Below are 16,654 nucleotides of genomic sequence, written 5' to 3'. Positions count from 1 at the left end.
TTCTGCACAATTAAGAGCTATTTTCTTGCTGGGCCCAGGACTTCACCCAACAGCAGCAAGACAGACAGACAAAACCCCACATTCACAGCTGCCCCAGCATGCCTTCCTGTGTTTGGGTGTGCACAGTGCTCTGCACAATTTATGAGTACAGCACAGTACTTCAGAGAAAGCTGTGGTGTGATTACACGCACCTCTCTTTGCAGTACTGAGTGTACAAAACAAGAAACACAGAACCCCAAGCACCTTAATAGCTTTTTCTCAAATCACACAAATACCAAGGAGGATCCCTCTCCCATCAGGAAACTGCTGCCCACACCACCAAACCACGGCCAATCCCTTTTCAGGTGGGGGAAAACCATCCATGACTAATTCAGAGTGAAAGTAAAACACTGGAAATTTAAACCCTGGGACATTTTTATCCACAGAGCTCCTGCCTATACTGAATTGAGGGCATGGGAGCTCACAAAGTGCAGAAATGTAATAACATGGGGAGCAGCTGATGCTTTTAATCACAGCTTTCAGAAGGCATTTAGACTGGACAACAGAACAGAAGAGATAAACAACACTCATGAGCATGGGATCTACCCATCTCCTTCCAAATTGCCTCCAGGGAGTGATGGTTACTCAGCCATAGAGGGGGATTTACAAAGGATGACCTCACCAGGCACGAGGCTGGTATATCATCCTCCACAGTTCTTAGCATCACATTTTGGTGCTGGAGGAAGTCTGAGCAGCCTGACTGGCTTTTCACTCTGTCCCACTCCACTGCAAAGAGCTATTATCTCTATTCAAAGGAGGGATTACATGGAAGCTGTGTGACACGGCCTCAGCTGGGCAAGCACCGCTTCCACTTCCCAGCAAGCCAATGGCAGCTCCCACAGCCACACCGTGCCCGCCAGACTGCACTGCTCAAAGCCAGCTGGCACTGGGTGCTATGCCACACTGCTACCAGAATCTCTAATGTAAATAACAGTTCCCTGATTGAAAGTATTATGGATTATCCTTGATCCCTGCTGGCTGCTGCTTGGGTGAGTCCTTCCTACCCCCGTTGCTGGGAATTCATTGCCGTTTGAGTTTCTAAGCTCTCTGCTCACAACCTTTAAATACATCCAGAAAGCTTCCACCAGTGTTTTGTCACCTAGCACACTTGGGTCACCTGTGCTGTCTTAAAGCTCAAAGGAAAAACTTCAGTGGAAACGGGATGTCTCTCTAATCAAATATCCACGCTCCAATGGAACACTACAGATATTCTCCCTCCTAAAGCTGATGAACCAAAGCTGCTGAGATCCAGCAGGCAGACCAGGAGAGAAGAGCAGCATCAGCCCAGGACTCTCACTCACAGCAACGTCTCAGGGCCATGCTAGTGGGATGCCCCAGCTCAGCTACCAGGAGCATCCCTCCTCCAGCCTCACGTCCTTCTATTCCTACATAGCAGCTTTCAGTGAGGTGCTTTCTGCCTTTGCACCACAACAAAAACCCATAACTTCCTGAGCAGAATGGGCCAAAACACTTCTGAACACGGAGCAGAGCAGATAGGGTCTGGTCCAAAGCAAACACATGAACCTACCCAACATTACATGTTCCATGAATTATTAGGAAGCAGCATGTTTATTTTCAGATAAATGCCAGCAGAGCCAGCCCATACTCTGCCAACTTGGCCCCACTGTTTGCTCTCATTGCCTGCATTTGGGGCTGAGGGGAGGAGGAGGTTCTCATGACCTACAGTGCTGTTCCTACCTCTAAGAGCAATAATTCTGGTATTTTCTCTTTCCCCTTTCTCGTGGTTGTGCTGCCAGATAAAAATCAAAGCACGAGAGACTGTCCAACACAGGACAGATACAATCTGTCTGGGCCATGCAGAGTTTGATTTTCCTCTTATCCCTAAATCACCTTCTTTCACTAGAGGCATTCATCACCTGCATAAGTCCCATCTTCTGCATGGTGGCACAAAAGCATCAGCTCCTATCGTTACTGTCTGCCTCTGTACTGCTCAGATTAACCACTGCATTCCTCTCTGAAGGCTTATCTTTAAACAAACTGAAAATAATCATTAAAAATTACACAGGGAAGAAACTCGAGTCTTTAAAATTGTTACCCTTCTGTCAGAACAAGTCCCCACAGCCCAGCTCAGCAGGGAGGAGCTGCAGTTACCCCAGTGCAGAACAGTCCCTGCAGCTCAAGTGCAGAAAATTCATCCATCTGCAGAGCTGCAGGGCTGTGGCCATCTAGCCACTGAGGCCCCAACCCCACACAGCTCCCTCACATCCCCGCCGTGGCTTTGCCAGCCCCACACTTCACCACCCCTGAGCACTGTCCAACCTTTACAGGCTGCAGAACGTTTCTACCTGGAAATTGCACTGATGGCTGTTCCTGCACCAGGGAGGGACAGCTGAGTGAGAGACTCCTTCCTGAGAAACCATGGAGAGGAGCTTAGCTCTGCCAGGACACACAGCTAACCCCCAGGGCATCCTAAAGATCAGAGCACAGGCACCGCCTCCCACAGCTCCCAAACCAAGGAGCAGGCCAGAGGTGTTTCCGCCTGGAGCTAAGCATGCTGAAAGTTGCCATTTCTTTAATAAAGTCAACAACACACAGTGAACAGCCTGGCACTACATCCAGGCTCCTGGGTTGTTTCTGCCCCTGGTTTCTCATGCTGAGTAGCAGTCATTTGTTGATACCTGTCTCAGCAAGACCTCATGTTAGCCTCTGCTCCCCATCCCGCAGCCAGGATTCATGCAGCTACCCCCAGCCCTGCTCTTCCTGCAAGTCCACATGCGCCCATTTTCCCAGGAAGACCCAGCAGATTCGTTGCAGAAAGCATTAATGCTTCCAAGGATTTTCAAGGAAAGCTGGCCCAGAGACCATCAGAAACCCAGAAAATTAACATTTCCCAAGTCTTGCACTTCAATCTGCACTGCTCTTTGCATAAAATCAGCTCATGGCCAACCTCACTATTAATAAAGTGAACTGCAAAGCAGGGGGAAACAATGTTAGCACCCCAACTTGTTGCATCCTGCCCAACAAAGGAAACATCACAGACAAACCCACAAACATGTGGGGATCTGCCACATCATGAATATTTAGCACTTTCACACTTCACGCCTTTCTCATCCCCAGTGGAAAGTTCCTGTCACCAGCCATCCTGTGAGCTCCCAGAGACCTCGCCATGAGGCAATGACACCAGCAGCTGTGCTCTCCTCTGGGCATGGTGGCAGGGTTCTTGCATTTATGTTTGATCCAGAAAGGGGGAAGGTGACAGTGCCTGCCAAGAGCCACTGTCCTCAGAATGTAATGGACTTCGTTGTAGAGCCAGGAGCAAGGATTACTGGGTGCTGGATAGACTGGATCTGGCTCTGCCAGGTGCTCTGAGCAATGTTTTCATCATATCAGCAACTTACCCTCAGTAGCATTGTTCTCCTGGTACACAGGCCTCAGCAGCTGCAAGACAGAATCCAAAAAGGAACAGCCACCTGAGGCAGACTTCAAGGCAGACTTCACACAAACAGTAAATTTCAGTGTGCCAAACTCAAAGCCAGATGTGAAAATCATTTTTGCTCTATTACTATCAGAACATGAGAGAAGTGGTTTGTGCTGCATAGGGGAAACACTTTCCAACCCCCATCCTGTGCATGAACCCTGGGGAGGAGGCAGCAGCTCACTCACCATGGCTCTGCAGCCTTAGCAGCAAATGCTTCAGAAATAGAAAGAAAGGACACCCAGGGACACAGCTTAGAAACACAGCGTGTGCCCTGGCAAACATTTAGAGATAGCATCTGAGAAGTCTGAAGCTAGGGTCAAGTCAGAAAGCAGCAAGCACAATCATCACCTCATGCAGTAACATGAGTGTGGGGATGGAGGCAGCCCTACCTGGCTCCCTGGGTTCAGAGGTGCAAGGATGATGTAGTTCTGGTCAGCAGCAGAGGGCACATGGGACAGAGGGGGCATGGTGTTCTGGCCGCGCTTGCCGATCTCCGTGTACCTCTCCCAGCTGTTCAGCATTAACCCATCACTCCCATCATACAGGACATGGCAGCTCCGTCGCTGCTCAGGCCGCGGGGGCACAGTGCTGTTTTTCTCCCGCTTGTTTGGAGGGGACTGCAGGTCGTAGGCAGACTTGCAAGATGAACGGCGGATCATGCCATCAGGTCCAGACTTGACCTGTGGGACGAGCCTCCAGACCAGCAGGATGATCTCTGTGGGACAGTTCCTGGAAGAGATGGGGCAATTCAGGGCCAGAGCAGCAGGCACTGAGGCATTCTGACAGCCACCAGCCTTTCCTTCCCAGTCCCTGCATCCTTTCTTTTTCCCCCTCCAAAGACTCCTTTCTCAGCTTCCCACATCCCGCAAACCCTTCCGCTTTCCACAGCCATCCAACCTTCCCGCCGTTGTGTCCTGGGCTCCATCAAGCTGCTCCCCCCATATGCCTGCACTGATGCTTTGGGTGAACGCTCACCGGATTTCATGTGCCAGCTCCACACACTTCCAGTGCTCCACAGGCCGCTCGTTCAGCTGCAACACTGTGTCAAGCTGCTGCAGACCAGCTTTTTCTGCAGGGCCACCTATGGAGAGAAGGGATGGGTGACTGTCAGTCATCTGCTGGACGCAGAGCTGAGAATACCAGTGCTGAGGGGACACCCATATGGCACAGCTTCCCAGCTTGCGCCACTCCCTCATCCAAGACTCAACTGTTTCTCCTAACAGAGCTAAGGTTCTTCTTCACTTTAAGGACAGTATATTTTGAGTCTTGAATGTATCACTGAGGAACTGATTGAAATCTGTTAAGTCCAATTTCACAGTATCTGAGTGCAATGCTTTCCTTGTCAGTTTGCTGTGTTAAATACTGCACAAATAATACTAGGAATTAGGTATAAGTTAATGCATCATTCACGTTGGAACTTCAGAATGTGAACAGATGGATCCCTGCTTCCAGTCTGCAGTCCAAACACACTGCTTCTCCCAGAGAGGACACTGCCAGTAGCTCAACGTGGGAAGCCAGGGAGATTTCCTGGTGTGCAGTGGGATAACAGAGATGCTGAATCCATCCTGGAGGCTCATACTAGGAGGATCCACTCAAGCAATTAAGGCCCTCTGCAATTCTGCCCCCCTCCTGCGCCAGTCTGGCTCCACTACATACTTTCCATAGGTCTCCCAGTCAGATAATTCTCAGATTGGAGAGAAAAAAATTTCTGCATATCGCTGCAACACAACACCAAAATAACAACACAGCAGCCTCTGTCCTCTTAAGATGCAAGGGAGAGTTCATAGAGTTCATCAAAAGGGACAAAATTGAGCTGATCTCTTACCAGAGTCCACTGCCTGCACACGGACTGGGGAATCACAGCAGATCGTGAAGCCAAACCCATCACTTCCTCTAGGGATTGTGATCTGAAAAGAGACAGCAGGATCACCCTTTATAATAGGAAAGCACCCATGCACGTGGTCAGAGAGCATCCCTTGTTTCACCCACAGCCTTCAGAAATGCAGGTACACAGCATTTCTAAAAGCAGCTGCAGAGCCCAAAGGAACTGTACCAATGAACACTGTCACTCTGTGAGACCTACTGACAATGGGACTCTCCTGTTCTGCAGCCAAGAGGATGAAAAAGGCAGTGAAAAACTACGTGAAGTCAAGCCCAAGACCAGCAGAAATGAATGAGGCAAGGTGAGCACATACAAGTCCTTCTTCATGACTCCTGCAAGCATAAGGAAAAGTCTATCAAGACACTAGAAAGGAAAACCTGGCAACTTGGCTCTGATGCTTACTTCTAGTACAGCTTCTCCAAGCAAGCCACTTAAACATTTCTTCCCCAGTGGGGCAATACACAAATAGCAGCACTCCTCTGCTCCAGAGGAAGCCATGAGAAGCAGCACACTCAGCCTGCCAGGCACCAGCTGGGCGGGCTCTGTGCATCACCCTGTTAGCTGAGGTGTGTTTCTCTTGATGAGCTTCAATAGGATGGATGCTGTGTTGATGTAGGCTCATTACTCCTCCTGATTCTAAAAACAATTAGATTATTAATAAAGTTGTATTTTATTTTTATGTTGGCTTCCAGCAGCAGCTCAGCACAACAGTTCCTGCAAATACCTGATTATCCTCAAGACGTTTGTCAGAATTCCTGTTTTACTGACAGAGAAAATAGAAAAAATCTGACATGTGTGACCTGAGCTATTTTGAGAACAAATAGAGAGGAGAATCCAACTGAAGCGGCCAAGAATTGCTTCCACTCTCCTTTACAGCATGAGGGCAAACCCAGAGAGCTTTCCTTTCTTTGCTCTCTGTCCCTGTTTGATTGCTCTAAAAAAAAAAAAAAAAAAAAAAAAAAAAAAAAAAAGTTTTAAAAGAAAAAGTGTCTTTCCCTGGCAGGATCAAGTACATTGGTCCAGTCCTACCACACTGAATATATTTCTTATCTCTGGAGGTTGTTCCCTATTTGAGAATACAATAAGACTGCTTGTGGGTCTGCACCTTCAAACCAGTCTCACACACTAAAAACAACACCTAGGGACCTGAGCTCTGCAGGACATCATCAGCCCCGACAGCCCAGCATCTCCCCCTGCAGTCACCCCGCAATCCAAGACTTTCTCCACACCAAGAGGGCTCTCCCACTGCTTCTACTCCAGCTCATGGCTCTTGTCTACCATCTTCCCTATGCCATCAGCAGTGCTTCCCACTGACAATGCCTGCCTTCCTCACCTCACACCACTGTGGGATTAGCAGTGAGCTCAGCATCCATTATTGCCACTCAGCACAGAACTAACAAATACGAGCATCTGATGTAAGCTGGAAGATAGTGATGATGGTACAAGGCTCCAGTCCACAGCAGGCACAGGCTCACTGTGCTCACAGCTGTATTGGAAGGTGCAGCAGAAATTGCCAAAATAGAGAATTGAGAAGATCTAGGACAAGTCACCGTTGCCTCTGATTTGCACAGCAAAGGACCATGCCTGCATGAGACAGTCACTATAGCCCTGACAAGCAGCAGGCATTTTTAATTAAGCTAGTTCTCCCTGTGACCTCCACTGCAGCTATACAATATGAACACAGCAGCACAAAAAAATGCTGACCACGAGCTGGGAGCCCCAGCGCAAATCCCAGTGAAACAACTATTCTAAAGTGCAAGAGACCAAGATCCACACCAGCAAAACTCCCCACTGGAGCTGGGCACTGAGAGCATCTGAGAGCCTGTGCTGGCTTGTGCGCAACACTGCAAGCTGCCTTGGCCAACTTTCGTTGTGGCCAGCTTCAAGCAACACTTCATTCTCATACACATTTCTGTTAAAACAACTTTAGAAGAGATTGCAGCCACCTGGCAGAGAGCTGACCCTGCAGTTATGTGCAGCAAACAGAAACATCCTTCAGCTGAGCACTTCTACAGCCAGCTGCTGAGCTGCACCCTAAGTTACGCAGCAAGAACTCTCCTTCCTCCATCCCCACTTCCACACAGCGATGTGCAGCAAGAGGTCAGACACCCACCTGAAGGCACTTTCCTTCTATTCCTAATACCACCATTTACAAACAACAGCACATCAGCAGCGCACTCACAGCTTGACAAGGGGGAGGAAGCCCACGGACACTCAGACACACGGAGACCCACAGCTGGGGCACAGACCTGCCGGTATCTCCGCTCCGAGCACACCTTGCAGAGTCCATTGAAGCGGTTCATGGCTGCAGCCCCCAACCTCGCCGTCAGCCCATGAAAACGCAGCGTCCCGAAGCAGCCGTGCTCCCGGTCTCCTCGTCTTGCACCAGTGAGAAACAAACCCCAGTCAAACTGGCATGACCGCCCATGGGAACCCAGCTCCAGAGAAGAATGGCAGGAAGCCACCTTTCACCTTCCCAGCCCCTGTCTGCGCTGTATGCCGCTTTACGATAAGCCAGAGGGCTTCCTGAAAACCCCAAGTGACAAGGAAGAGAGAGAGTTTTATATTAAAATTCCTGTCAACTCTTTAGTATTCCCTGGTCCCTGCTCTGTTGATGTGGCTTTTGTTCCCGTGGCATTCTTCAACCGCACGAAGCACTTTGTTATTGCGACGTTCTCACAAACACTTGGAGGATGTCTGAGCAGCATTTCACAGGCACCGACTGTGCGAGCCCGACTTCATTGCACTGCTTAGCCTGGAGAGGACAACAGAGAGTGGCTTTCTTTTTAATTAAAAAAAAAAAAAGTTTGTTTTTCGGAGTGTGGACCCTAAGGACAAAAAGCACGTCCTCGTGCTTTGTGCTTATGGAGTGGGATCAGAGGTCAGCTGAACTGTACCTGTAGTGTAATCTCAAAAATAAAGACAAACTCTCGGCTCAGCCAGCAGCAGGGCAGCGCTGAGCAGCTCTGCACTCTGCAGCAAGGCTTCTTGGAGAAAGCTCCTAACACAGAGATGGAAAGGAAAAGCTCGAGGAAGCATGGGGCCCCTTTGCAGGGTAAGGGATGGCCATGCAGGAAGGAGAGGGGCTCCGGAGCTCCCTGTGAGCCGGCACTTTGCAAGGCCATTGGAGCTGCTCCTCCGGGCACAATGGCATTGCTAAGTCTGCATGGGGATATCCACCTCCTCCCAGCCACCATCTTTCCAGTCAGCAGCACCACTGGGGAGGAAGGGAGGAGAGGGGCGCTGGCTTTGTTTGTCCTGCTCAGTCCTACGCTTTAAAACAAATAACTGAAAATGCAGCTGAGGGAAGCAGCAAAGCGGAATTCAGCACAGATAAATCACAGGGACGGCCGAGCCCTATTTCCGATGCAGGCCATGTGTTTGCGTTCCCATTTCCCATCTTTGCCTCTCCTATAAATCACTGAGGCTCCACCAAGAGCCTTTCCCTTCCCAGAGCAAAAGGCCCCAGAAGGAGGAGGGGAGCAGACGCAGCCATGCACGGAGACCTAGAGATGGCCAGGGACGGATGCTGCACTGCAGGCGGGCAGCCAACTCCAGCCCATTGCTCCTTGTTCCCATCACTCCCACTCAACGGCAGGTACTTGGTCTCTGTGGTACTGTTCTGGACAAACAGGAGGTCCCTATTCAGCAACAGGGAGCAAGTGTGGGATTACTACACCCATTACCTCCTTGGGTTGGGAACATTAATTGCTCGTAAAGCCACCGTGTCAACAGGGAAACTGAGACAACTCCCATCTCAGCATCATCTTCACTAACACTCTGTCCCTCCTGCTCATCTAAACCCTGCATGCAGGCTGCTTTCAGCCCCTAGCCCATGCACCGCTGGCAGGACAGAGCCCAGCTGTACCCACCTTCAGCTGCCTCATGCTTGCAGTGTCCCGGCCCTCACACGCTGCACTCTGACCTCCCAGTACTGGTTCTTTAGGAAGAAAAAAAAAAAAAAAAAAAAAAAGCACATAAACCCAACAGCATACAGCTCCTGACGGCCACTCTCCCTCCCCACCACATCCACACACCATGAAAAAAATCATTATGTGGTAGGGGACATCACCTCTTGGCTAGGGCTGCCCCACATGATGGCAGCTGTGAGGGGGGCTGCACACCCAGGGTAGGCATTGCTCCCTCACCCTGCTATCCCCAGCACATACTCCTCCACGCACCCCAGCATTGTGGTAAACAAAGGCAGGAGAGAAAGCCCATCACAGCCCCTGGGTATCAGAGCCTAGCCACAGTGTCAACCCACAGGAGAGAGGCAGCTGCAAAGCTGGGGACCCACAGAGAGCTCAAAGCAAAGCATGAGTAAAGGGCAAAGGGGAGAGTTCAGTGCCAACGCAGAGACTGCCAAACTGCCCAGGATGCCCAGCACACTGATTCCACTGACCACTACAGCTAACCATGGGGCTGGTGGCTGCTCCACACCACAGCAGGGATAGACATGAGTTTAGCACCCCTCCCGCACCATGCCAACCTTCCCAGGCTGTTCGGGAGGGTGACATACCTCTGCTCTTCTTCAGCCGCCGCACAGCCACCTTCAAGTGCTTGGTCCTGCCCAGATCCTCCCCAAGCAGATAGTACCAACCACTGATCTCCTGTGGGGGGAGAAAGAAGCTCTCAGTGTTGTGGCAGGTACTCCACCTCATTTAACTCAGTCTGGTCGCCCAAAGCTCCACAAGTCCTCCTGCAGGAGCTGCCCTGGCCAGAGCACAGAGGCTGTCCTGAAGCACTTCTCGTAAGAGACATGGAACCAGGTAAAACTACCCACCCCATGCTCACAAAGCAGGGTGACCACACCAACCTCCAGCAGTGCTGTGCACCCCACATCAGAGCTCCCTCTGCCCCATCCCACCCACATGGGACATCTCATCCAGGAGCCACCATCTTCAATTACCCTCTGGGCGATCAGCAGAAGCTAGAAAACAAAACATCCCAACCCAATCACAGGAATCAGATAAGGACTGCAGGAACCATCAAGACAAGAGAAGATGGGGTCCATTAAAAAAAAAATAATAATTAAAAAAAAATTATGCTTTAAATCCACAATGAGGAAACTGCAGAGCATGGCGTATCCAGCAGCACCGCTACACCCAGGAGGGTAGGCTAGAGCTTCCCAGATACAAAGGGGGTCCCAGAAGGACCATGAATTCCCCATATCCATCCCCACTTTTCCATCACAGTGAGAGTAATGTGCCTTTGGGCTGCATGCAGGGATGATCTCTGCAGTGAGAACTTGTGAAGCTCATGGCCAAAGTCTGAAATCTTGGTGTGGTATGACCAGAGCAGAGGCTGTTCCTGGGGGCAGCTGCAGTTCAGAGCTGCTCTAATCACCCTCACTGCTATTGAAATAAAAAAAACACTGCATATCATTTGTCCTCACTACCTCCTACTCTCACTACATGTAGTTCAAACAAACAGCTCCTTTTAACCTCTTGTTAGGCAGCAAATGTCCAGACCCCAGGTGATTTGTGAACACTCCTTAAAGCCCTTCCAACCTGTCTGATGTGCCAGCACCTGGTCTGGGCTGTCCAGGGACAAAATCCCTAACTGCCAACAGCCAGGATGGAAGTTTTCGATGTTTCACTGGATCAGCAGAGGTCATTCACAGCATCAGCTCTGCAGACTCCTTTAGAAAAGCAAACCCAGCTATGTGAAAGCTGTATTACCCAGCAGCAGCCAGGCCGGGGCAGCAGCAGGGACAGACCTGCAGTAGCAGGGACACAGCCTGGCACAGAAGCACCTTGCAGCACCGCTGCTACCAGGAACACCCTCAGGTGTGGACACCCCTACATTTGCCCACCCCACACTCACCTCAGCTGTAGAGCCCTGTCTGCTTAGTGCAGGGAGAGAGACAGAATCCTCTTCCAAGGAGGGTGTTCCCACCATCCATTGGTTACCACCCAGAGGCCGTTGGACAGATGTGACAAGTGCCAGCAGGCTGGGTAAGGCTGGTCCCATCTCCCAGCCCTACACAGCACTCGCAGGAGCCACATCTCTGCACCCCCTGGTGTTGCTGAGTGCGTCCTCACTGAAAGGAGCAGCTATCCCCTGATCTAGGATTCCTCCTCTGCTCCCCACCCCTGCCTCCAGCAGTGGCACCCACAGTGCCAGCTCACAGCGGCTCTGTACTGGCAGGTCCTTGGACACCTTCAAAGTCTCCTTGCCTGCTGGTGCACAGAGCCAGCTGCTCCCTGGTCCTGCCCTGAAGGAGCACTACATCCACCTGCTCAACCCAATCCTGCACACAGTGCTCCAGATGAAGGTACCTTGTCCAGGGTCAGGAGGGACTTCACACCAAAGCTCATGCACCCAATCAGTTTGCTTTGCCTGCAAAAAAAGTCAGAGACTATCAGTGCACACTACTTGAAACCTCTCCTAAGGACCATTTGCCCATATGCACCCCTTTTCAGGGACCATGCAGATATCCCTGCCCACAATGGGAGCTGGGCCACGTCCAGAACATGCTCCTCTCTCCTTGTCTGGAGTATATGTGATGTAACCACACAGTCTGGCTTGCAGCAGGAGCAGGAGGGAGCTGGGATGCAGCATCCTGGTCACCTTCTTAATGCTGACAGGACCATAGCCAAGGAACCAACAGCCACTTGCCTGAGCAGGTGGCACAATTTTTGAGGTGCTACAGCCCAAGCTGCTGTGCTTTCCTCATCCCTGCATCACCCCAGCAGGTGGGGGAGATCCCTGGCCCTAAGCCCCAGCCAACAGTGTAGATGGGAATGCTAAAAGCTGGCTGTGGTGACTGCCACCAAGCAGCAGCATCACAGACAGAGATGGCAAGGGCCCAGTTTCCTCTCCAGTAATCTGCACGCGGAGCAGCCTTAATTCCCCATGTGCAGCAGGCCTGTTGTCAGGTCCTGCTCTCGAGGAGCTCACATGGGTGGCCAGAGCAGAAGGCAGGTGCACTGCAGTGACAGCCCTGTCCTTAAAAGATCAAAATGCAGTGTGGAAGGCACATACCTGCAATCTCTCTCTCGGTTCCAGACTGTGACCAGAAGACGTTTCTGCTCATCCTCCTCCTGTACCAGGCTGCAAGAAGCAGAAGGGCAGCCCATGAGCGCGCTCTGCCCAGCAGACCTCAGCATAGGCTGCCTGCATGGCCATGGGACCCACACCCTCCTTGAAGCCAGGTATTCTCCACTCCCTGCACAGGCCCTGCAGCATCACCCCAGCTGGCGTTCCTCCAACAAGGCACTGCTGCACCGATGTACTCATTCCTGACAAACCACAGCACAGGGATGTGACCTCCCCTAGGCAGGTGCTGGCAACACTGCTCCAGTGCCTTAGGGGAGTATCATGCAAAAGGACACATCCAGCATCAATAGACAAAAATGAAGAACAAGGAATTGTGCATGCTATGAAACAAACATTCTGACCCAGATTAAATGTTGCATGAGGATGGAGGTCTGTCAGACGTGTTTGCGAGCAATGAGGTGCTGTACCGAAACATTCCATGCCATAGAGCTCCCTTCCCATGCAGAGACATGCTGGAGCTATAAGAAATCCTTTTACCTTTCTCCTCCATACGGTGCCAATACTACTGCAGGCACAAGGAAATTGAGTGTGTTTGCTCAACTCCTGCCCAGCAAGTGTCCAACTATGCGGGAACACCACTGCCACATTGTGTGCTGACTGCTGCATGAGCTCTGCCCAAAAGTTCAAGATATTTCAGCTATAAAAAACAGCAGAATAATGCCTGTCACTTCTCATCCCAGCAGCAGAGCAGCTCATGCGTGATGCATGTTTATTACAGATCATAATGTAAAAGCAAACACATCATCTTGGCTTCCAGAGGGTGCTCCAGGACAGTAACCACTGATTCCCCACTGCTCTGTGGGAGCTGGGGGATAAGCCAGAGCCATCCCTGCTCCATTGTACTCACAAGACAAAGTGCTCGTGGAAGACTGGGTTTTTGCTGTCTGGCACAGTCTTTGTTTTCTGTCTGCACTTCCTGTCGGCATCTGGCACAATTGACATCTGCATGGGGAAGCAAGCAGCTCATCAGCCATCACAAAATAACACTCCACAGCAGTTTAGGAGAACAGCACAGCCACTGTTACAGGTGGCTGAGCCTCAAAGATCTGGCTGAGCCCATGCTCACAGGTAGCTTAGATCACTTTGCCTTACGTATGTCAAACAATCGCATTACAAAACTCCTTAGAGGGTGGTGGAAGGAAAACAGTAGAATATCAGGGACTGGTGCACACAAATGTGCTGGTCAGTCTCTGGCTTGCAGCCCACTTGCAGAGGAGATGCTTGCTGCACTGCACACACCACAGGGCAGCCCAGGGCACTACTCCGTTGGTTGCCCACTGGGGTGCTCTCACCCCTGAATGTCTCTCAGAGCCCCTCTCAGGGGCTCTCTCCTTCGCTCTTCTGGCTCAGGCATCACGTCAACAAAGCCATCAGCCTTGCCACCAGACCAGCAACTTCCCCGCATGCTGCTCATCCATGGTAAGGTAGGGAAGCCCAAGGAAGAAATAAAAGGGATCATGCTTGGAAGAGCCAACACCAAAGCCCCAAGAGAGCAGGAAGAACCTACCTTCACGTAGGAGTCGCACGGCCGGTACTCTGTCCCCATCAGACCTTTTGCTTCCACAACTAGAAAGGAAACAAAGCCCCAAATCAGGCCCCACAGCATCAGGAAGGCAACTCTCTGCACCTCCCTCCCTGCAGGACCCTGCACACCTCCCTAGCAGCTCAGCCTTAAACAGGGGAAGGGTTCTGCCATATTTTTTCTTTATGACAACCCTGTTACAAATACTGGCATCTGTGGGTGAGGTTGGCAGCAGATGCAGTGCACCATTCAGATGGCAAACAGCATTTCATCTGCCTGACTTGACTCTGCACTGTGTTCTCTGCCCTAGAGCCAAATGTATCATCAAGTAAAGTACCCACGGCCACACCCTGATGGCAGTCCCACTAACGGGGTCTCAGCTTTGTCCCAGTGCTGACAGCAGGGGACCCTGTGCTTCCTAAGCAGGAGCTGGAGGCAATATCTGTGCTGCAGAGCCCAGAGAGCGCAGGACAGGCTGTCAGAGTGAGGCTGAGCTCACTCCTAACATGTAGAGCAAGGCAGCAGTGCCTCTGCCTTTGTCAGAGCAGGATGTGTGGCCACAACAAGCAAGGTCATCCTGGCAGAAACCATGGTGTGTGAGGAGAAAGGGGCTCTACAGGATCCTCTACTGCCCTGTGATGCAGTTTGCAAGGTTCCTCCACAACAGGCCACAATAAGAGCCTCCTTTGGGTTTAAAGGTGTTGGGGTGGAAAAAAACCCAAACATTTTCCTACTGTTGTTTCTGTACAAAGCTTCCCTGCACAACTGGAAAAGGGAAGCAACTGGGGGAGATGAGGGGCTGAGCATGGCTCAGCTGTTCCCCACACCTCCATCTCGTCACAAACAGGCAGGGATGAGGCTGGACTGAGAAGTAGAATTTTACTCAAGAAAAAAACCTTTTCCATCCCTCTTGCAGGTGTCTGGCACAGTCACCCCTAATGCTGCTGGGAACCCCAGGTACCTGATTTCCCTTTTGTTCTATAGAGCTTAACTCCATGGCAGCAATGAGCCTGCTTTGCTCACAGAAAGGGGATTCTGACTCCACATTCTTGGCTTCTTCCTTGAGCCTACAACCATTTATTCATCCCAAAGCCCTAAGAAGACCCCAGCAAGGAAAGTTCTGTGCCAGAAGACACAAGCACGCATATCTTTCACTGCAGGAGCAATCCTAGTGAGCCCCATGGGTGCCCCCAGACAGGTCTCTTCCCAAAGAAAAACTTGGTTCTGACACTCACATTGGCTCAATACCTGTCAATGAAGCGGCAGTGCTGAGCTCCTGCTCAGGTGTGGATCCCCTGGTGCTGCACAACTCTCCTTACAACTCAGTCCCCAGAGATGGAAATTTTCAATAGAGCATCACTTGTTCCCAGGGGAACACGTCATGGTGTGAGCAACAGCAACACCATCCAGGACCAAGTCAGATGCATTTCTGAAGAAATATTTCCAATGCTCAGTGTTTGAACTGAACCATTTGGAAATCCTGCAAACAATTTTTGGCCATTTCAGATTTTCTTTTCCAAATTACATCTCTGTCTTTTTCTCTCGTCATGCAGAGTGAAATAAAATCTTGATATAACCAGAATACAAAACACACTGCAGCCACCTGGAAATGAGAGACTCCAGAAATTTTGGTTCTGCATTAAAGAGCTGCTCTATTCGATGGAGCTGCTCCCAGCAGCCACCACAGTGCTGTCCCCCTGGATCTGAATGAGGGGATGGCAGTGCTGTACCTTTTGTATCTCCCCCACGGGCTCTCTCATGAGGGCCACCTCTCCACACACCCTAGGGCAATCAATACTCACCATGCAGCATCAGGGAGCGGTTCTGCACCTCGATAGACAGCTTCAGCTGGCCTGGGAGAACAGAAGAGAAACAGTGAGGAGGTAGGACCCTCATGCTGTCACCAGCATTCACAGCATGGGGAACCTCATGCTCCCCGTGCACAGGGCCAAAACCATCCTGCCCCCCCACCCCAGGCACAGGGGCTTTGCTCAGGGAAGCAAGGGAAAGGCGTGGGAAGGGAAATCTGCTACCAAGGAAGTCTTTAGACTCAAAAGCTTTCCAGGTAAAACTGCATACTGCTTTCCCAGCATGCAGTAAGTTTTTGACACTAACACCCATCAGAAAGGAAGGGGGAACATCAAGGGGTTGCTGCTGGATGAATTCAGCAGAGGGTGAGGGGAGCCTTGCTGATGTATGCTGCATATTCAAAGCTCCCCCTGCCAGGTCCACATTCAACCTTCTCTTCCCCTCCTCTGAGCTCCACAGGGCTGCATTTCCCAGGGACCCAAGGCAGCACAGCTGATTAGCAGACTGGCAAAGCTCCTAAAACCAGGAGTCAACACCTGCCCTAACCTGGAATTAAAAGTCTGTTTTCAGTCACCTTTTTGACACCAAATAGATTGTGAACAAGGCCAGGAGCTGCCAGCCCCAGGAAGAGTTGTGCTGTGCTGCACTGCCTGCAGACCCTCCACTGCTGAGCCAGCAAGCAGGACCCAGCCAGCCCAGGGTTCCACACACACCAGTACCCTTGCATCAGGGAGGGAGGGGAGAGCCTCAAGGAGCTCTGTGAATAAAATACCACTTTGTAGCAGGTCTGGATGGAGAGTCCTCAGCCCCCAGTGTTATCATCACTGTGAACAAGAGCAAGAAGCAAGACCAAGAAGAGATGAAAAGTGGCTCCATAAGCTGCAGTTGAGACATGACCACC

The 16,654-nt window shown here is 51.0% G+C and overlaps 1 protein-coding gene across 2 annotated transcripts in view; it reads right to left on the bottom strand.

Annotated features, from left to right (window-relative positions):
- Positions 1-16,654, bottom strand: part of RGS3 (regulator of G protein signaling 3) — a 64,338-nt gene that overhangs the window by 43,820 nt on the left and 3,864 nt on the right. Inside the window, exons 2-12 of one of the 2 annotated variants that reach the window (XM_042835801.1) lie at positions 15,747-15,797; positions 13,930-13,988; positions 13,270-13,364; positions 12,348-12,416; positions 11,642-11,702; positions 9,880-9,970; positions 9,233-9,300; positions 5,304-5,385; positions 4,454-4,559; positions 3,868-4,207; positions 3,399-3,438 (exon numbers count right to left, since the gene is read on the bottom strand). In XM_042835801.1, the coding sequence (XP_042691735.1) occupies positions 3,399-3,438; positions 3,868-4,207; positions 4,454-4,559; positions 5,304-5,385; positions 9,233-9,300; positions 9,880-9,970; positions 11,642-11,702; positions 12,348-12,416; positions 13,270-13,364; positions 13,930-13,988; positions 15,747-15,797 (1,062 nt within the window). Of the gene's footprint in view, positions 1-3,398; positions 3,439-3,867; positions 4,208-4,453; positions 4,560-5,303; positions 5,386-7,609; positions 7,779-9,232; positions 9,301-9,879; positions 9,971-11,641; positions 11,703-12,347; positions 12,417-13,269; positions 13,365-13,929; positions 13,989-15,746; positions 15,798-16,654 lie in introns of those variants that run through there. The other variant, XM_042835798.1, reaches the window with a different exon arrangement.

The sequence above is a fragment of the Centrocercus urophasianus genome, unplaced genomic scaffold, assembly GCF_019232065.1.
Source record: "Centrocercus urophasianus isolate 14NV4802_14NV808 unplaced genomic scaffold, USGS_Curo_1.0 seq_55, whole genome shotgun sequence".
Taxonomy (NCBI): Eukaryota; Metazoa; Chordata; class Aves; order Galliformes; family Phasianidae; genus Centrocercus; species Centrocercus urophasianus.
Note: the sequence above shows the minus strand (reverse complement) of the source record. Positions and strands in the feature narration are given on the sequence as shown.